This window comes from Triturus cristatus, chromosome 3_1, assembly GCF_964204655.1.
Source record: "Triturus cristatus chromosome 3_1, aTriCri1.1, whole genome shotgun sequence".
NCBI classification, from domain to species: Eukaryota; Metazoa; Chordata; class Amphibia; order Caudata; family Salamandridae; genus Triturus; species Triturus cristatus.
The window spans coordinates 681012948-681034954 of NC_140583.1; the positions used below are offsets into that span (position 1 = coordinate 681012948).

General features: G+C 44.8%; 1 protein-coding gene across 1 annotated transcript in view; it reads right to left on the reverse strand.

The window, feature by feature from the left end:
- The window catches only part of IGHMBP2 (immunoglobulin mu DNA binding protein 2), a 352665-nt gene that overhangs the window by 140550 nt on the left and 190108 nt on the right, over positions 1-22007 (reverse strand). Inside the window, exon 12 of the mRNA XM_085644756.1 lies at positions 3209-3332. Within this exon, the coding sequence (XP_085500882.1) occupies positions 3209-3332 (124 nt within the window). The remainder of the gene's footprint in view (positions 1-3208; positions 3333-22007) is intronic.

A 22007-nucleotide genomic window follows, 5' to 3' on the forward strand; every position in this document is an offset into this window, starting at 1 on the left:
CCAAGGGACAAACAAGAAGTAGCCCAGTGTAGATTAACGTACAAGAAGGAGATTAAGAGAAGGAAAGAAATTCTCCAGGGTGAAGTATGGTCTGACCTAAGGGAGGCTGCAGAAAGGAGAGACATCACCGAGTTCTGGAGAATAATTAACAAACCTTGTTTCCAGGACAGCAATGTCCCAGATATCGGGACAAATATTCTCCCGGCTCAGTGGCTCGCACACTTCAAGGGTCTATATAACTATAGAACAGCACTTGCTCCAGAGGAGGGGGGGGATAGTTAAGCAGGGGCTGGAAGTAGATTTTACTTTAAAAGAAATTACTGTGGGAATTGAGGGTCTGACAAAAAACAAGGCCCCTGGCCCTGATGGGACACCACCGGACCTGTTCCTGAGCAATGTTGAGCTATGGGCCCCAATACTCACTAGAGTGATAAATGCCGCCTGTAGATTTGGCCTTCCTCGAACTTGGTCTACGGCCATAATTGTCCCGATTTTTAAAAAGGGGAACAGGGACAACCCACAATGTTACCGACCAATTTCACTGAACGATGTGTCTGCTAAGATTTTGGGTCGGGTAATTCTAAATCGCCTGAGTGGACTGAGGAGAATAATATCATCTCGGACACCCAGTACGGGTTTAGAATACGGAGATCTACAAGTGACCAATGCCTGAACCTGTATATGCTGGTAGCGAAATACACTAAGGCTAGCAATGAAGCTATTTACCTGGGGTTCATGGACTTGGCAGCCGCTTTTGATCACGTGAACAGGGACAAACTCTGGGCTATGATGACACAGATGGGGATAGATTTGGGCTTGATTGACATCTTGAGGGAATTACATAGGGACACCTCTGCAATGGTACGCTATAACATGGAGGGGGGGATGACTGAATCCTTCCCATGCACCAGCGGGGTGAGGCAAGGTTGTATTCTGGCCACCTTTTTATTCTCACTCTATATTAATAACCTGGAGAAGTCCTTGATCAATCTAAAAACCGATTGCCCAAGTGTAGGATCGCGTCCTATCCCGGTACTCTTATACGCGGATGACGCGGTCCTACTTGCACGTACCCCTAAGAGCTTACAGCTCCTAATAGACGGATTTGTAAAGTTTATGGAAACTTTAGACCTGTCGGTTAATCTGGGCAAATCATACGTGATGCTAGCTGGTAATAAACCCTGCACTAACTTCTCTTATAAAATAGGAAGCCACACACTAGAAAAGGTACAGTCTTTCTCGTATCTGGGCCTACTATTTGATGGCTCTTTACAATTTAAGCCCCTGGTGGAGGAACGTTGCTGTACATTGATATCCTCCAAGGGTGCTATCGCAGGCTATGGGCGGAGAGTGGGTCGATGGTCCCCTGAACAAATAATGAATCTCTATGGTTCTATTTGTTGCTCAAAGGCCATTTATGTTGCAGAAGTGTGGGGCTTTGTAAACATCCAGCAATTACAGCCGGAGGAAAACAAAATTTTACGCTCAATATTGAAGATACCGCAGAGTACCCCAGCTGTAATAGCCCATAGTGAATTAGGGAGGCCATATTAAGAAGACCTGGTTAAACTTAGACCCATTTTGGCATGGCTGAAAATTTGGTTAAACCCTGAGGCGACTTTAGGTAGACAAATTATAAGTGACTGCATGGGAAGGGATAAAAGCATGAGTATACCATGGCTGAAATATGTAATGATTAGCCTGGAAAACCTTGGTCGTAAGGATCTATTTTTAAAACCAGCGACGATTGTAGCACAAGATAAGCTGTTGATCAAGAGATTATTTTTGGCCCAGAGAACCACAAGCAGAGCAGAGGCTGAAGGGATTAAATGTACCGTGAGTGCCTATAGCTTGGTAAAAAACTCGGAGGGAATGGAGCCGTATCTTTATCTCATGCACAACGCCCAGGATAGATTTTTAATGTCCCGTTTTAGGCTCAATCTTTTACCCTATTTACTGGCTGATCCACCGGGTTTTATATTTCCGATTGAGCAGAAGGGTGCCTGCGGCTGCGACAATAGGTCTCCGCAGGACACCCTTCATTTTGTACTTTTGTGTCCGTTTTATTCAATGCCCAGGCGTAGATTTCTGGTAGGAATTTTAAAGCAAGCTAAATTTGCAAACGCCAAAGATGCACTAATCTTCTTGCAAAAAGCGGTCAATTCCTTGACACTATGTAGTATTATGAATTTTATTAGAGTTGCGGTGCGATTAAGGGTAACTAGAGAGATGGTCTGATTGTCATTATCTCAAATGAAATGTTTCACCTAGTCTTCCTTTTACCATATATGTAGTAACAGTCAGGATTCTGGTAATGATTTAATTGTATTTTTAACTGTTTGTATATATGTGCTTTTATGATGTTTTTTAATCATCGAATAAAGAATGACTGAAATTAATTGATAGACTCTCCAGATTTGTGACGTTGAGTGTAGAACTTGAATCTGTTCATGACTAGGTTTTCCTCTTTAGCGTACCTTCAAGTCTGCAGATGGCTTCTTTGTATTCATCTGGTAAAGCTTCACCGTTTGCCTGGAGTGCTTGAGGGAGGTAGCGAGATACGCGTTGTCCCTCCTTCCCTAATGTGCGTAAAAGAACCGCTCTTGTATCTTCCTCTGTTCTTCAATTAAAGAACTTCAACTTTACCTGTTGTGCCTGCTGGTTATCTTCCATCACAGGTTGCAAGATTGGAGTCAAAATGTAAGACTTCACAAAGAAAGCAATTTCAATTTCCAAGGCTTACCTTGCTTTTTTTTTAACCAGTTATAAATGACAAAACTTGTGAAGTAGAGCCAGAGGGGTATGCATGGGGTGCATGGAGATGGAGGGTTACCGGCCACAGTGTTGTGTTCTGATCCCAGACAGCACAGACAGACGTAACGTGGATCAAACAGGGACCTCTTCTTGCAGCATCTGCAATAGGACATTTTATAGACAAGACACTGCAAGAGAGATCCAGACCTGCTTTGATGAGGTGTGAAAAACAGGAACTGAGGACAGTGCTATGGATTGCCCCATATATACTCCAGGGATGGAGTTGCAGCTGAAGCTGCATGGCACCGCCTTGCAGCACTGGAGATAGGTTGCTAATAAAATGCTAACCAGACCAGTCTGATGCCTGGAAGGATAATTCATAAGGTGAGGAATGTGCAAGAAGATGCAGTCCTCAGAAATCCTTCTAACACGTTAGTGGTCCGGTAACACATACCTTTTTTGTTAGAACGCACAAAAGACAACACAACAGCTTCCTTTTCTCTTCCTTGGAATCCATCAACTGACTTGATTTCTAGTTCAGGATGTCGATGACTAAGGTGCTTTCTAAGCATATCCACCTGAAAAAGAACATGAGAATATCAGCGTTAATGATAGTTATAAAAACAGTGTCCGATAATAGAAACTGAACGTTTTACTGTTCCCTGCATTCAGTGCATACAACTTTCAGCATTGTTTGAAAATAAAAGAAACTGAGAAATTCACACATAGTACTCAATGTTGAACATAATTCAAACTTGATCTGTAGTGCTGCCTCCTCTAATTAGCTCATAACCTGACCTCCATTGTTTCTGAATAGCGATAAAACACTTATTCCGTTTTCATCTGAGATAGATATGAATTATCTGTACTAATTCAACAATACGTTCCACGTAGTCTATTTTGATATATTAGGCGTACTGACGCCTTTTTGGTACAGCCGCTATAGAAAAAGGAACAATAAATAAAAGAACATTTGGACCGCAGGCAGAAATAATGAGGCAAGGAGATTATCCTTAGGATAAGATGACCATGCTTTAAATGTGCCTACCACTAATGCCATGAGATTCAGTGAATTAGATAAACAAAAAAGAGGGCACTGTGGTATGCAATGCATAGAAGCCAAGACTCAGCATAAATTATGCCATCAGTAACCTCCTACTAACTTTGCCAGAACCATGGCTAACTCGATTAATCCAGAGGATGCCCTCGCTATAGTACCAGCCCTGCCAAGTTTCCCAGTAGGACTACAAGTTCCAGAATTCATAGAAAAAAACCTGGACTGGAGCAGCACATCAAGCATTGGAACTGGAAAACTTAGCAGCTATGTACACTAGCAACACTAAATACTGACCAAAACACTACACACAGTCTAGGAGACTATTTGTACATCAATGCACTGTGAAAGGGTTCATTCGCGGCAACATGTTTTAAGCTGGTAGAAGCTCAACAATAAAGAAATAAGCATGGTTAGCTTGCGTTAAAGAGGATTACTAGTGCCACTACCCTAAGGTATAGCAAGAACAGTAGTGATGAGTAGCTGCTGTGTAAAAAAATGTGGCTACTGCATCCTGAGCAGAGTATTATACTACGGAAAAATCACTTGTCAAACAATTTGCAAACCTAAGATTACACAGAAAAAAAGTGCAACTTATATTATTTGTGCGTTACTGCACACTGTTTGACTACGCTTATGAATTCTTCCAGTTATGGGGTAAATAAGTCAAAGGATGCTCTTACTGCATTGTCTTGCATTGCGGATCTCCCTCCCGCCTTTTTATTTTCTGGCTTGACAGCACAGCTGTTGCCAGACAATTATGTGAGAGGGGCTTTGGCTCTGCCCACATGTTGGGTGCCAGGAGTAAATGTTTTGATTTTTGAAAGCTGTGTGCTTCCACAAAAAAGTGCTTACTCCCAACACATCTGTGATCATTTTGTTTATCTATCCAGCTTGCAGAGGTTGATTTTTCAGGGGCACACACGTGACACTGTAATGCTATTAAAGTGTCTTAGATAACTAGATAATTTATGGTGTTTTTCTCTGGCAGCAGCACAGATGGGAGGAGGGCAGTCATTAACCTACATGGATTTTAATGGTTTTGTTGACTGTGCATTCATAAGCCAGACCTATTGTTATTGCCAATGCTTGCTCTATTTTCAAAAACCCGGCTGTTTTAATAAGCAAAGCACCCTTTTGGTGATTGGCTGAGTCGCCTCACTACAAGGCCACTGTGGAGCTTCAGTTAGCTGCTGGGTGTGCAACAATGCTCTATGGGCAAGCTGGTGAGCTAATGTGGCAGCAGACAGGTATGAATGTTTGCAATGAAGTGTTCTGAGATTACCTTGCAGTCCAGAGGCTGTGCACCGTGTGGCTGACTAGGTAAGAGCTTGGCTGAATGTGAGTAAATTGTGGCTGTGCATACAGATTGGAAGCAAGACTGTGAGCAGTACAGGTAAACATGGATGAGCATAGACACTATTTTATGTATATAAATGTTTCTGGTTGAAGGCTTTATGAACGTGGGGAAGAGTATACAATAAGTGTAAAAGAGTGTGCATGGCAAGTTTTGCAGTGTCTTTGAATACGTGTGAATGCTGGCCAAGAGTGTTCCTCGAGCATGCGCATATGTGTGTAAAGGAGAGGGCCTGGGTGCGTGCTGAGCTTGGCTTGAGCTGTGTTGTGAAGCCCCTCACCCATCTCCCCTGACATCAGCAGATGTAACAGTGCTTGCTCTAGGGCTGATGGGCTGCTAAGCTGGGTCACAAACTCTTTCATTGGCTGTCATTTCCGTGCAGGTCAGCAGACACAAACTCATAAATAACACTAAGGGGAAAAGACGAGGTAGCTGTGGGATCGGAGGCAAAAGCCTGATAAACAACCCGAGCACAGCGATGCAGATATACAATGATAAATTATGAAAATTAAGAAAAAGGAGAATGAGAGAAAAAACAAAATGATTGCTATCAGCTCCAAAAAAAAAGGTAGAAAAATAAATAATTAATAAGAGAACCAAAAAAAGAAACAAGCATTTACAATGCAACGGTCTCGGCATTGTTAAAGTTAGAGCTATTCGCATTGCTCAGGTCATTATTTTTGTTTATGTTTTTGTTTTTAAAACATTTAAAGAAACGGCTTTGTTATTTACAATGTCAATAGCTTAATCAATCTCAAATGCGAGACCTATTACATTTGCACCCACACACACAAAGCCACCCACACACAGAGCCACCCACAGAGCCACTCACATAGAACAACCCACACACAAATAGAGCCACCTACACACACACACACGCAGTAGCCCTCTGACCTATTTACATTATGTGCACTTTGTGATCTGCATGGTACATGTTCTTTGCTGCAGGCACATTAACCCTATGTGCTACCTTTCCAGGAGTCAAAACTTCCACTAGACAAAACTCAGATCTCTCTCTAGGTATAACATTAAACATCAATCATAAGTATACAGTTTTAGAAAAATACACTTAGTGATCCTCCTAGGTAATAAAGGCCACGCGAAAACAACTGAAACATTGTGCACAAGTCTGTTGTGAGAGACACTGACAGTTCTGACCTTGTTCAGCTAGTTCAAAGACACTTCATCTGGCCCAGGCCTGTCCACTTGGTGAGTGAGGGACGGATGCAATCTATCCTGTTGATTTCAGAGGAGTGGCATCCTTACAATTCAAAAGAGTGTCTTTCAATGTCTCTGAGACATACATCTGTGCAAGCAGAACCTGGGGTTGGATATATTGTAATGTTAACCACACAGAGGTCTGTTAGCTGCTGTCATCAGATATGTACTCATTAGTAAGAAAATGTCAAGGACTTTCTCCATAAAACAAGAGTAGTATTATATCTGTGGATGCAATGACAGAAGCTGGGGTGAATGTATGACATTGTTCTGCATTCTGTCCATCAATTGTTGTTTTTGCATTTGTCACCCCGAGTGGGAAGGGTATGCTCAGACGTGAGTCCCTTGCTCTCCATGCCACTGGAATCAAGCTATCCTGGCTGATGAGGGCTGAAAGCCCGAAACCGGTCCTAGGATGCTTGTTTCCAGTCCAGGGAGGACCTGGCTTGGCAGTTCGGGCTGGACTGTTCCCATGGGGCACAGGGTCAAGACTGATTTGCATATGGCTGGGTTCAAACTGGAATGGCATGGTGAGCAAAAAAACGATGGATTTAGGCCCAGATCTCTGTACTGGGGTGAATGTATGACATTGTTCTGCATTCTGTCCATCAATTGTTGTTTTTGCATTTGTCACCCCGAGTGGGAAGGGTATGCTCAGACGTGAGTCCCTTGCTCTCCATGCCACTGGAATCAAGCTATCCTGGCTGATGAGGGCTGAAAGCCCGAAACCGGTCCTAGGATGCTTGTTTCCAGTCCAGGGAGGACCTGGCTTGGCAGTTCGGGCTGGACTGTTCCCATGGGGCACAGGGTCAAGACTGATTTGCATATGGCTGGGTTCAAACTGGAATGGCATGGTGAGCAAAAAAACGATGGATTTAGGCCCAGATCTCTGTACTGGGGTGAATGTATGACATTGTTCTGCATTCTGTCCATCAATTGTTGTTTTTGCATTTGTCACCCCGAGTGGGAAGGGTATGCTCAGACGTGAGTCCCTTGCTCTCCATGCCACTGGAATCAAGCTATCCTGGCTGATGAGGGCTGAAAGCCCGAAACCGGTCCTAGGATGCTTGTTTCCAGTCCAGGGAGGACCTGGCTTGGCAGTTCGGGCTGGACTGTTCCCATGGGGCACAGGGTCAAGACTGATTTGCATATGGCTGGGTTCAAACTGGAATGGCATGGTGAGCAAAAAAACGATGGATTTAGGCCCAGATCTCTGTACTGGGGTGAATGTATGACATTGTTCTGCATTCTGTCCATCAATTGTTGTTTTTGCAATGACAGAAGCAGCAAAATACCAATGGGGCGGCACACTATGCTAAGCAAAGATTTTTAGTTTATGTGTTTTAAGCCACGCCCTTAATTACATTGGCCACGCCGCTATGAGAGACACCCCAGTTTTTTCATCCCACTTAAACCCCTGGACCTAATGACCACAGCTGCCAACTTTGGGGATAGTGATTCAGATACAAGTCATGGCGTCGGTTCAACCCATGTGATTTTGGGCAAATCACATCTTCCAATGTCGGCTGATCGTGTGTAATGTAATTAGATGCTCATGTAAATCGATGTGGTGTTTTTGGGCCAAGTTCGCGCTATATCAAACTGTAAACTTGAAAGAAAAGACTAATGAATTCCTTAGTTTGAAAATGCGAGGAAACTGGAAACTAAAATCGATTTTAAAATGTACGACGCATGACAAAACGCTTCTGGTCTCCCCAGCTTCTTTTCTGACAGGACTAGCGACGAGCTATTTTTTAAGACTAACTCAGCCTCCTCCACTGTCTTGAATGGAAGGAATTGGGAAATCTGTTTTGTCCTGCAGCATGGCGGCCGCTACTCGTTTACCAAAAGCCCATTTAGCTTTCTAGTTGTTTATTGGAACTGTGTTCAGAGGACGGAAGTCAAAGGATTGCCGAATACACTTCCTGGTCGGCAGCTCATGCGTAGAATATAGCCAAGGCAGCTGGTGCGATAAGTAATGAGCAAATACATTTTTCCTGTTTTTTTTTCTTCAATAAATCCCCACTTCATTATTCCCAGATTTCTGCATCTACGAGGAAGTAGTCCCTCTGTTTTGGCAGGGCACTGGTTGGCCGTTTCGGTGTGGGGTCTACTGCATTATTATCTGGAGCAGTTGCTTAGCAATGGTGCCATCGGTCTAATACATTCAAGGAAGATGCCGCCCTCCTACCCCGGTTTCGTATTAAAAGCTCGCCTTAATAGGGGGCGGTGGACCCTTGCAAATGTTAGGTTTGGAGGTTGTAAGTTGTGACATTTATACCGCGATAACCTTGGGGGCCTCTAGGACTGTTTAAAGAAAAAAATTAAAACCTAAAGAAATCAGTCCCAGCCCCTTACCTGGCGAGAGCCATGAACACCGCCACCTTTCTCCGAGGTCAAGCAGAAATGCCTCGGAGAAACGCAGCGGCATTTTCAGATTCGGGGGCATGTTTTTCTTTCACTCCTCTTTCTCTCCCCTGGAATGTTTACATTCCAGAGGAGAGAAAGTAAAAAACACGCCCCCGAATCCGAAAAAGACAGGGCTTGTTTGGAGAGACAAAGCTCTTCTCCAATGGCTGACCAGCATTTAAGAGGCCAGCCAATGGAGAAGAGGGGAGAAGAGGGGCGGGTTCAAGCCCCTCTTCTGAAAAACGTTAAATCTCGCGAGCGAGACTGCGCAAGCGCAGCCTTCGCTAGCCGAGACCTAAAAAGGGAGAAAAAAGTAAAGAATGAAAAAAAAGGAAGGGGAAGAAAACCCAAGTGAAAAAATATGGAGCAAAAGGGAGAACGAAACAAGGAGGGAGATTAATGCAGAAAGAGGAGAAAACAATAAATGTGAGAAGATAAAACGAAAGAGAAAAATACCTAACAAATAAGAAACAAAAATAGAACTGTAAATAGGGAAAGAAAAAGAAAAAAGGTGCTGAGAGAATAAAAGAAAATGATGGTAATACCAAAAAGGACTCATAAAAGACAACAAGCATTGGAAATGCAATAGGTCTCGCATTGACATTAGTTTGAGTTATTGACATTGTAAATTACAATTTCTTTTTCTTTTTAAAAACATATATAAAAGGCATTGTTATTTACAATGGCAATAGAAACCCCTCTATCCCAGACCGTTGTTCAATACTTTGTTTAAATCCTCTATTCAAGACCTTTGTTCCATACCTTTATTGAACCCCTCTATCCAAGGCCTTTGCTCAATACCTTTGTTCCACCCATTCATCCAAGACTTTTGTACAATAGCGTTGTTGATTCCCTCTCATCCAAGACCCTTGTTCGAAACCTTTGTTGAACATCGTCAAGACCTTTGCCTAAGTTGTGCATTCAAGAGCTCTCCCAAGACCGCCATCCAAAACCTTTGTGAGAAAGCTTTCTCCAAGACCTTCAGTAATGATCTTCACAGTCATGGTCACTCTTTCCATGAATTCTTTGGACTTCAGGACTTTGTTATTTCCTGGGTACCTGGCACGGTGACTATCATGGTTGGTGCAATGGTAGGACCCAAGAACATAACACTGCAGTCATATAGTGCACCAGTAATGCGAATAGCAACGAATAACTAGAGAAACAAATTCTTCCTAGAGAGTACTTTATTCACTAGTGCAAAACATGACAGCATATAAAATATTCACACTCTGTGGAAAGCAAGGACAAACAACACATATTGCAAGCCTACCGAGTACGGAATCACTTCTTTGTGACGACGCAAGAGAGATTTCAAGGCAGACTTTGCACAAAGCTCACTCATTAATGGAAGTGTTGTGCACCACACTGTCCAAAGGACTTTGATACGCAACCTCTGGTGCGCAGCTCCAACCAGGAGGACTGGATCTATATGGGGATATCAAGGGGTCTGAATGAAGGGTGGTGCTTCCAGAAAGAGAGTAGGGGAGAAATAGGGTAAGTTGCACATGACTCAAACTGCCCAAGTCCGACCGACCTACCGGGATGTCTCATTACTTTCTCTTAAAGGCCTATTCACTTCTATGCGAATGCAAATGGCCATATAAAAGCATGCGCTTGTTTATTATTGCACACAGAAGGAATAGTGCAATAGCAGTGTTACATCACTCTCCTGGCAAATGTGTGGTTTCTTAAACTGAGCCTGTGTACGCATGGACTATGTACAACTCTTCGTCACCCTTCCCATCCAAGAAAACACTGTTCTGCTTTTTGACGATCTGCAATTGTTGCCGATCTCTTTTTTTTTGTTTGTTTTGTACTACCGCTCAGTTCACGTGGGAGCACCACAGCCACTGACTATCTAAGAGGAAGTAAGGGGCTTAGAGCACGGGAGAACGAAAGTTTAATACTAAACATTTGTATCAAGCGACACATCTGAGTGTCACCAGTAATCGGTAACACTCGGCAGGTGGCACTGCAGAGGCCATTGCCAGAGACCGTACTCACTGAAATGTGTGTTCCTTTGTAGGATAAAAGTACAGCTCTCACAGCAGTGCTGGCTAGGACTTTGTTGCTTACCTGTAACATTGGTTTGCAGCTTGTAAGTGGTTGCTGACTCGCATGTCGTACATACTCCTGCCATCTAGAGGCTGGATAAGACATAGTCGTCAAGGTTTTTCAAGATAACAGATGGAATGTCTGCTGCAGTATGGGTCGACCCAGAATCGAACCCAATCCCACCCCTTAAGAGTGCTTTGCCAATTCATTGCCTCATAATCAGCGTATTTCATCTTATATGCCTGTGCTGACAGGGAGGCTGGGTTGGACGCCTGTGAACCAATAGCCAATAATAAAATCAAAACTAGTGTTACTGGTAAGTAACTTTATTGCAGCTTAGATCTTCGATTGGTTCACAAGCGTTTCCCTGTGTAGCAACCAGTTGCAAAGGACAGGAAAACAAGAGGCATAGACCATTTATGAAAAAAGATTGCTTAACGCTGCCCTACCCTACTTTGGCATCCATTGAGCATTGGAGCTGAAACGAGATTACTTGTAAATGGTTTAAGAGCAGTTTATCATGCCCTAAATAATGCTCCAGGGTGACCTTTCATGTGTGGGGGGTAGGAGGGCACCTTGCTGCCCTCTTCAGGTCTGCAATGCTCCAGATTGACCTCGCATAGGGGCGGGCGGGGTGAGGCACCAGCTGCCCTCTGCTGGGTATCCTCAGGGAGGCATTCAGTCATCTGGGACATCACGACCCCTGAGTGCAGTACCACTGGCCGTGCAGGTGCCAGAGGTGAGGGGGTGCACACCTTGGTTCCCTCTGCATCTGCCCTCTCTCTGGAGAGCCCGTGGTCAGAGGAGTGTTACAGCCCGTAGCAACGATGATGTAGTGGACCCTACCCCTGGTCTGCACTCATGGGGAGAGAAGAGCATAACAGTAGGCAGTTGGTTTGGGGGTCCTTTATCACTTCTTCCCCCTAGGAGAGCCTGGTCCTATGGTAGCGGAACCGTGCTGCTTGCGGTAAGACGGATCCTAAGATGCTGTGGAACCAGGCGCCAGAAGGGCTTCAATTAAACACCAGCCCAAGGCCCTAGACTCTTGATAACGTCACTTCCTGCCAAAGTTCTGTAGGGCAGGGCGTCATTTCAAGGCGGTGGGATGCTTTCACTAACCACCCATGCTGTAGCCCTTCAAGTACCATGGGGGTCAGCATCTTCGAAGCAGTCAAGAAGGAGCAGGCTTTCAGCCTCTTTTGTCGCCTCTCTCACAAGATTCCTCTCGTGAATAGAACTCAGAACACCTATGGGCGCAGAAGGTTGTACTAACACTGAAGCCAAAGTACTCAGCGCCAACAGCAGAGACATCAGCGTCATCACGGTTGATTGAAACGTCCAGCATTCTCCACGATCCCCCCAGTGCACACCCACAACAGGCAAGTGGCAGATCCAGGGAGCAGGAGCACAGATTGTACGTGGATTAAGGGGAATGAAAATTGCTTGTCGCCACTTTCGACTGACTGGACGAAGCCGACACGAGCCTTCTATTTAAGTTCGCTTAATAATACAAGTTTTATGGTGATGGCATCCAGTCGAGACAGTAGCCACCGGTCAATGGTGGAGATCTTATATGTAGACTTCATTAGCATTTACTAAGGAAGCCACGCCGTCAGTGCTCGTGCCATAGATTTGGGATACCTAAGGGAACACAGCAGGGATAGGGCAGAACTAAGGCGTAGAAAATTCAAGTCAGTAAGTCTGCTCCTCGGCTTGTAAAATCTTCCCCGACCCAAGGGGTGTGAATGTTCAACACACATGAAAGGAAACACGCCCTGCGTGCTGATGACTGCAGGAAAGTCTCTAGAATCTCTGTTCGTGTTCTGATAAGGAAAAGCGAGAAAATAAATGTGCAGTTGATTCCCCTAACCAAACACAATGATGACCAGAGAAATAAAAAAAAACGCTGGTTATCTGAGAATAACTCTGGGTCCATATCAAAGGGTTACTGAAATCATGAATAAAGCTCGTTCACAGGTTGGGTTTGTAAATTTAAGATTATTCCACATACAACCACTAGATGGCAGGAGTATACAAGGATTATTCAAGGCATCGGATCACAATTAAGACGGAGTTCAACCCCGAGATTTAATTAACAGGGTTAAGCTTGGAGCACACCCTCCCACGTCACACCCCCAAAAAAAGATGGTGTCGGCCTGTCCACATGGGCCGTCCTAAAAGTGGACAGGGCGGTGACAAAAAAGCCCGCATTTCAATCACGCACCAGCATTTTACATAAACGATGACGCGTGCCAATTGAAAAGAAGGGCGGGGCTTAGAGTCCCCTTTTGAATGTATCGATTCCAAAAGGCACTCGCATGGCGAGAGCAGCGCATGCGTGCTGCTAACGCCAGGCGATACCTAAAAAAGCTAGGAGGAGAGATGTGTGAGAGGGATGAGACCGGTGATAAAAGGACATATAGGAACAAAAATGGACACGGAAGGTAGTGAGGGTGAAACAAGAGAGTGATGTGAGATAAAAACAAAAAAAAATCAGATGTGAAATATTGCAGACAAAATAGTTTGGTTGAGAGAAGAGGGAAGGTTGCTAATGTTAAGCGAAGAAGAACATGTTACAAGGGGAGAACACTATTTTACTGTATTTCACATCCTATTAGAGTGGAGTGGATCAGAGTGGTGTAGAGTGGAATATCGTACAGTGGAGTTGGGAAACACTGAAGTGTCCGAGTGTGGAGTTGCATAGAGTGGAGTGGTGTACAGTGGAGTGGCGTATAGTGCTGTGGCATAGAGTGTTGCACAGAGGAGTGGCGTACAGTGAAGTAGCATAGAGTTGAACGGCAAAGAGTGGAATAGCATATAGTTAAGTGGACTGTCGTAGAGTGGAGCAGCATGTTGTACAGTAGAGTTGTGCAGAGTGAAGTAGGGTGAGGTACGGTAGAGTAGACTGGTCTGTCAGAGAGTGGCACGTGGTACAGTGTCTTAGAGTGGAGGGTCGTAGAGAAGAGTGGTGTAGAGTGTACTGTGATATTACTGTGGAGTGGCATAGAGTGGAGAGGCACAGAGAGGAGTGGTGTGTAGTGGAATGGCATAGAGTGGAATAACATAGAGTAGAGAAGCAGAGTGGAGTTGGGTACAGATGCGTGGCGTAGAGTGGAATAGCGTATAGTTGAGTGGAGTGTTGTACTGTTGAGTTGCGCAGAGTGGAGTGCCGTGTGGTGCAGTAGAGTGGTGGACTGACATATCAGAGTGGCGTAAGGTACAATATCTTCGAGTGAATGGTTGTAGAGCAGAGTGACAAGGAGTGAACTGGCTGAGAGTGGAGTGGTGGAGAGTAGAATGGTGGAGAGTGGAGTGCCGTGCAGTGGAGTGGCGTACAGTGGAGTGGCGTACAGTGGAGTGGCGTACAGTGGAGTGGCGTACAGTGGAGTGGCATAGACGAGTGCTGTAGGGTGGAATAGCATATACTGGAGAGGACTGTCATAGGGTGGAGCGGCGTGTTGAACAGTCAAATAGAGCGAAGTGGTGTGTGGTATGGTACAGTGAACTGGTGTGTCAGAGTGGCATGTGTACAGTGTCTTAGAGTGCAGAATTGTAGAGGAGAGTAGTGTTGAGTGAACTGGGATGTCAGAATGAAGTGGCGTACAGGGGAGTGGCAGTACAGGGAAGTGGCAGTACAGGGAAGTGGCAGTACAGGGAAGTGGCTGTACAGGGAAGTGGCTGTACAGGGAAGTGGCTGTACAGGGAAGTGGCTGTACAGTGGAATGGCATAGAGTGAAACAGTGTAGAGTAGAGAAGCATAAAGTTGTGTTGGGTACAGTCGAGTGGCATAGAGTAGAGTGGCATAGAGAGGCGTAGCTGTCATAGAGAGGAGGGCGTGTTGTACAGTGTAGTTGCGAGTTGTGTCATGTGGTAAAGTAGAATGGACTGTTGTGTTATAGAGTGACAGGTGGTAGAGGTCCCTTAGAGTGGCGGGTCATAGAAAAGAGTGGCGTAGAAGGTAGTGTGCTATCACAGTGAAGTAGCGTACAGTGGAGTTTTGTGGTAGAGAGTGGAGTGGCCTACAGAGGAGTAGTGGAGTGGCGTGGTGTAGAGTGGAATGGCATAGACTAGAGAAGCATAAAGTGGAGTTGGGTACAGTGGAGTGGCATAGAGTGAAGTGAACTGTTGTAGAGTGGAGAGGCATGTTGTATGGTGTAGATGTGTGTAGAAGCGTGTGGCACAGTAGAGTGGACTAGTGTGTCAGAGTCCTCTGTGCTACAGCGCCTTAGAGTGGAGGGTCGTAGAGAAGAGTGGCGTACAATGTACTGTGAGGTCACAGTGGAGTGGCATACAGTGGAGTGGTGTGGCATAGAGCTGAGTGGCTTACAGAGTAGCGGAGTGGCGTACAGTGGAGTGGTGTACAGTGGAGTAGCATAGAGTAGAGAAGCAGAGTGGAGTTGGGAACAGTGGAGTGGCGAAGAGTGGAATAGCGTATAGTGAAGTGGACTATCGTAGCGTGAAGTGTCGTGTTGTACAGTGGAGTTGGTTAGATTGGAGTGGTGTGTGGAACAGCAGAGTAGATTGGCGTCTGAGAGTGGCGTGTGATACAGTCTTTTAGAGCGGAGGATCGTATAGAAGAGTGGTGAACAGTGAACTGGGATGTCAGAATGGATTGGCGTACAGTTGAGAGCCATGCCATACACTGGAGTGACATGTTGTAGAGTGGAGTGGCGTGTCGTGGAATGATGTGTCAAAGATTGTATTGTATTGTCATACAGTGGAGTGTAGAATCTAGTTTAATCCAACGTAATGTGAAAATGGCTGCACAAATTTAAATTACATTTAGTAGGAATATAGGGTAGAAACGTTAATTCTGGGTAGTAGATCTTACATGGTTAAGTAGTATTAAAGTTATAACTAGGGCTCCCGGTTTTCCGTTTTAACGGATTTTTACATATAAATACAGACGGAAATCTATATTTCCTTTGTCCGTATTTATATTTAAAAACGGCAAAATACTAGCAAATTTTGCCGCGCTGCCGTTCTCCAAGTGCACAAGACCGTGCACATCACGCGTCATGCTGCTGTTTCATTTCCACTGGAAAGCTGCACATGCTGCAACAACTCAATGTACAGCCGTTTACCACGGCCAAGGGTGGTAAAGCGCTGTCAGGACACTTGTTAGCCTAAACTTCGCCAAGTGCCTCTCCTTCCCACACAATGCCTTGAATCACTCAGGTGGTTCCTGAGCAGACGGTTGCTGTGGGGAGGCGGGTGTCTCTCCTGAGAGGGGCGTCGCGTTGGATGCACTCCCGGGCGAGAGTCAACATACCTGTAATTCAGATCTCCCCACACACAATGCAAGAAAAGGCAGAGCGAGGCCTTTTAAGTGGAAAGGGCCGGCGGGGGCGGCTGCTTCTTTTGATTGCCCGATGTTGTGGGGTGATGTATTTATTCTCGCTGTGAGTGTAGCGTTATGTGGCTGAGAACATTTCTATAAATAATCTTAATCCAGTTCTTGGGGGCGCGCGCCTGTGTGTTGGTAATACTTCCAAATGAATCACAATTTGTATGTAACACCTCCTGCCAACCTTAAGAGCTTCTAGCAGCGCTAATTTACTTTCAGTACTCGGGGGACTGCGTGTGTAGCAATTCCCCCAAGATCAGACAGGTTGTAGGTTAGTGTGAAAATATATTTCAAGGCTAAAGCTTATTTAAGAAACCTTAAATACAACTGGCAGAGCCAATGCAGCTTTTGCAGAATGCTGCAGCTAGACTTCTAACCGGCATCCCTAAATTTGCACCCATATCAAAGGCCATCCGAGACTTACACTGGCTTGGTCTTCAAGGCCTTAAATGGTGATGGTTCTGACGAACTAATAAAACAATTTAAAAGGTATGTCCCTTCCCGGCGTCTTCGATCATCGGATGCCAGTCTGATTACGGTCCCTGTTATAAAAAAAGCTCGCTGGGGGGGTTGTAGCTTTTCTTATGGTGCAGCCAAGCTATGGAATGGCCTGCCGCTCCATTTGAGATGCATGGATAACCTACTGCATTTTAGGAAAGCGCTGAAGACCTGGTTGTTCGGTAAATAATTTTGCCTCTTAGGATTAGGGAGTAGTGGACAGCGCCAGGACACCTACTTGGTAATCGCGCGCTTTACAAGTCACTATAACACAACATAACATAACAATGGCTAAAAAGTAACTGCCACAAACTACGTCCAAGCAGGAAGGGCTAGCTCGTGGCTCGTGACAAAAGCAACTAAACCCAGCACTGGTCTTGCTTCTAGCCTCCCTTCTCCCCATGGCTGCACAGTAAGATCTCCCAGGCTCCCTCCAGCATCTTTACGTTTCAGTGATTAAGCTACTGAGCAGAGAGGGTCCTGTAGACACTGCCAGCAGTCTATTAAGAAGGGGTAAAAAAAACAACAAAGCCACGTTAACAAGTGAATGGTCTATTTAAAGACCTGTGAAGTACTCGGGTGCGGCTGGCAGCTCAAAAACTGTGTGTATGTGTGCACCCGGGAAGCTGTCTCAGCCCGGACTGACACACAGGAGGGGGGGGGGGGGTGGGGAAGCCCTTTGAGCCCAATGGGTGTTGCGGGCCTGGTGGGAGAGATGGCCCCACTGTGCAACCCGGGAACCTGTAACTCCATGCTATGAGGTCTGATCACTTGGAAACTAGTCAGCGCAATTTGAGTGCTTGGGATGGATGTTTTGACTGGTTTGTGAAACAATGCAGGGGAGACAGCTACCTACAGATCTGTACATTCATCCTCACTTTTCAACCAAATAGAACACTAATCCCCTCCAGCAGAGATTGAAATTCCTAAAAATGGATTCCCTCATCCTTGCAAGCCCAATGGGTGTTGCGGGCCTGGTGGGAGAGATGGCCCCACTGTGCAACCCGGGAACCTGTAACTCCATGCTATGAGGTCTGATCACTTGGAAACTAGTCAGCGCAATTTGAGTGCTTGGGATGGATGTTTTGACTGGTTTGTGAAACAATGCAGGGGAGACAGCTACCTACAGATCTGTACATTCATCCTCACTTTTCAACCAAATAGAACACTAATCCCCTCCAGCAGAGATTGAAATTCCTAAAAATGGATTCCCTCATCCTTGCAAGCAGCTATTGCCCTCTGAGGTCTCCCCTCTCATGCATTGACGGTGGCAGTACCCTCACATAACAACCAAGCGCATGTGCGCATTGTCAATTTAAATAAATGTGCAAAAATACTAGCTGTAGCGTCGTCTTTTGATTGTGGCAAAAATAAATGTGGATAAATACAGACGGAAATGGCAAAAAAAAAAATACCATAAAACCGGGAGCCCTAGTTATAACTTACAAAACACATAGGGGAAGATTTATTAAAATGTCATGCAAAGCAACGCAGCAAGAGATTTTGGTGCACTGCGTGAGAGGGAGAAAGCAGGAATGCACCATAACTATCAAAATATGGCTCATTCATGCTTTCCTTGCGCTGACGCAGTTGTGGCAGCCTAGCGCCAATGCATACACCCTTGTGCAAGGGTGCCTGTGTTGGAGGCAGGATTGTTTTAATGAAGGAAGGGACACACCTTCTGGTACAAAAACAATCCTTACAGGCTTTTTCCTCTTTCAAAGTCCATTGAAGAATCCAACACTCTTACAAAGAGGAAACGAGGAGAAATAAAGATATTTCTCCTGGTTGTGCCTCCCCGAGGAAGGCGTGGCATTTTGAGGTATTCCCAGGTTTGGCAGGCTTACTAAATCTGGGAATGCACCAAAATCTACGGGTGGATGCATGGGACCACCCATGCTGCACCGATGGAACGCCTTGCCAGGGCAGAGTAACTCAAGGCAATGACTTGTGCTGCCTTGTGTTACTCCAGATTTACCAACCAGTGCAGAGCCTTGCATTGCTTGGTAAATCTGAGTTAAGTATTGCATTGCCCTTGCGACACCATGCTCTTTATTACAGTGGCAATAAGAAGGGAAATGTATTTATATTTTCTGTATATTTTTGCATAAAGTATTGCACTAGTACCTAGAAAGTTCAGCAGTAGTTACAGAAACAAAAACAAAAATATAAAAATGCACTGTAGTACACTAGAGTATGTAGTGTTATGTGATTGTGTGCAGTAGGACCCTTGTGGTCCTTGCCAGACTCCTTACAAAGTTACATAATCAGTTTGGGATGTATCTGGGTGTGGTCAATAATGTTTATGATATAGTGTGTTCAGTAAAAGGTGGCATGCCGAAGAATAAAGCTTTGTGTTACAGGGGTCCGTGTGTGGTTTGTTCGTTTGATTGCTCAGGAGTTGGGATGAACGCAACAACTGGCGACGAGTAGAGGATACATGCTCCAAAGAAATAAGATTGGTCTCCCTAAGTTTGCAGAGGCCCAGCAAACTGCTCGTGCGCCCCAAGAAACAGTCTACGATTAGCGTATGTAGAGTCAAAGCGTTGCCCTAGCTTTTAATAGGCCTTCGAAGAAGGTGAAGGCCCTACAGAGGAGCACAGCCAGAAATTCCGCCGGAAGCTTACTGATAAGGCTGATAAAGAGATTCTGCACCCTAGCATAACAAAGAGCCATCGTACATACAAAGCAGAAATGCTAAAGGCAACAACAACCAGGTACGAAGAAGTGCTTAAGGCAGCGACAGCCAGGTGCAAGAAAGTGCTAAAGGCAGAGACGACCAGGCAAAAAGAAACATTAAAGGCAGTGAAAACCTGGTATAATGAGTACAAGTGCACTTACCAGCGCAAACAAGGAACTGCCACCCGACCTCGGATCCGGCCTGGTCAGAGGTTGGTGCATCAAAATTAGCTAGTGACATCCAATCTGATGAAAAGCCAGCTAGAATAGTGAAATGTGTCTATGGCTTCAGAAAGGAGCACAAAATAAGGTACAGCTGTGTTCCTAAAACCTCCACCATGATTCGACACCGGCAAAAAGCAGAATATTAGTGCCAGATGGACTGCATGGATTGAAAAGGTTGATGACTTCATGGATGCTTAAGAAGAAGTAGATGACAAAAAAGAACATCAAATACTTAAAGAACCTTGTAGGTGATGGAGTGAAAGAAATGATATAGAAAATAGCACAAGCTGATGAAGTATCGTACCATCAAATCAAAGAAACGTTGGAAACCAAGTTCAGTTCAATCCAATGCCGAATGTAGACTATGAAAGGTACATTTTCAACCACCCAAGAAAGCAAGCTGGTGAAACGATGAATACATTTGTCGAAAGACGATACCCTCATCAAGCACTGCAAATTCAGTGAATTCAATGATGAAGAAGCCATGCATCTAAGACTCATCGATGGTTGCCTCTCTGATTCATCCAGATGACACATGCTGAGAGAGACAGTCCAGAAAACGTACTCATGGCTGCAAGAGCTGAGGAACTTGTAGATCAATAGGATGTTGATATGGAAGCCGTACCAGCCCAGAAGGAATCAGCGTTGATGATGAAAAATTAGCAGAAACACAAAGTGGAGGCCCATATGACGATGTCCCCTAAGAAAAAGAAATTGTGTTTCTGTTGTGGATTCTCATTTCCACACGAAGGTAGATGTCCTGCAATTGGACAAAAATGCAAAGAATGTGGGTGGGAAAGGAAACCATTTCTAACGGACTGCAAAGCAAAAGAGAAACCAAGTGCATCACGACGAGAAGAGAAATGGGCACCAGAAAGTTCCAGAAACATTCTAGCTATGCTCACAAGGCCAAACCGCAACATCAACTGAGGCAAGTAGAGCTTTTCGAGGATGATTTTGCTGACGACTGATTTTGTTTAGTCTCTTCCACGTCATGGAGCGACGGTGAAGGATTGGCTGCTTGCAAAGAACACAAGTCAAAGAAAGATTGCCACGTGAAGCGATCAAACTAATTTGGAAATTGCCCCAAGATCCTGCTAGATCAGGCTAAAAGTGAATGGCTGCCCTATAACTTTTATTATAAATAGTGGCGCATCGATCAATATCATGTTGACAGAAAAATACAACAAACTGTCTCCAATACCACGTCCAACGCCAATGAAGACAAAGGTTTACACATGGGCTGCTTCTACACCACTGAGGACAAGGGTCCTTTGTAGCGAATACAGGGCATAAGAAAAAGACAGTACAAGCACCAATTCACATACTCCAAGGTACTTCATTGAGTGCATGTCTACTCAGTTTCAGCACTGCTGCTGACATGGGACTGATTTACATCAACTACAACCTCAATGCACATTCTGAAATAATAAGTCAACTCCCGTCATTGTTTGATGAACTAGAGAAACTTAAGACAATGAAGGAGCAACTTCACATTAATGAGGACATTCGTCCTGTTGCTCATTGACACAGTTGGATTGCTTTTAATTTACAGGAGGCCGATGAGAAAGAACTAGAAACATTATTGAAGCATGATATCCACAAGCGCTCTACTGGTCTGACGCCATGGGCTTCACCTATAGTGGTAGGACCAAAAAAGGACAGTGAAGGTGCAGTGCACATTCGTGTTGATATGCGCCAGGCCAATAAAGCAATTGAGAGAGAAAGACATTTAGGTTCACTCATAGCGAACATGATTTCACAGCTGAATGGCGCCAAAGTCTTCTTCCATCTTGATTTGAATAAAGGATACCATCAACTCGAGCTGTACGAGAACTGTGGGTATATTATTACTTTTTCAACTCCTGTTGGTTTGTTCAGATACAAAAGACATAGCTTTGGTGGGTTGTCGGCTGCATAAATCTTTCAGGATGTCATTCGCAAAATAATTTAACCTGTCACACATGGTTTTAACTACAGTGATGATATACTAGGGTTTAGGGCCACACAAAAGGAGCTTAACAAAGCTCTTACACAAGAATGCTGTCTGCTCGCCGATGAATTAGAATTAAATCTTTTTATTGGCATCCACAACAGTCCCAGTTTACACAGCATGCCGTCTACAACCCAGAAAGATCCGGCTGCGTATTCCAGCAAGGTCTCTCACGAGCAAAAAAATCATATTCAATCGCCTACAACCTCTTCGGGCTGGCTGATTTCAAGCTGCTCCTCCAAATAGCAACGGCGTGTAGCAGTGAGCCGTCACAAAAAACTATTTCCTGATAAAAAGAACCATAGGAAACGACAGGCGTGAACATAGAAACCACCCCACCCTCCAGCCCACGTCCTTCCGAGCGACATCCTGCTAGGGAAGTGTGTGAATTTTAAGTGCGTAGTCCCCCACGCCC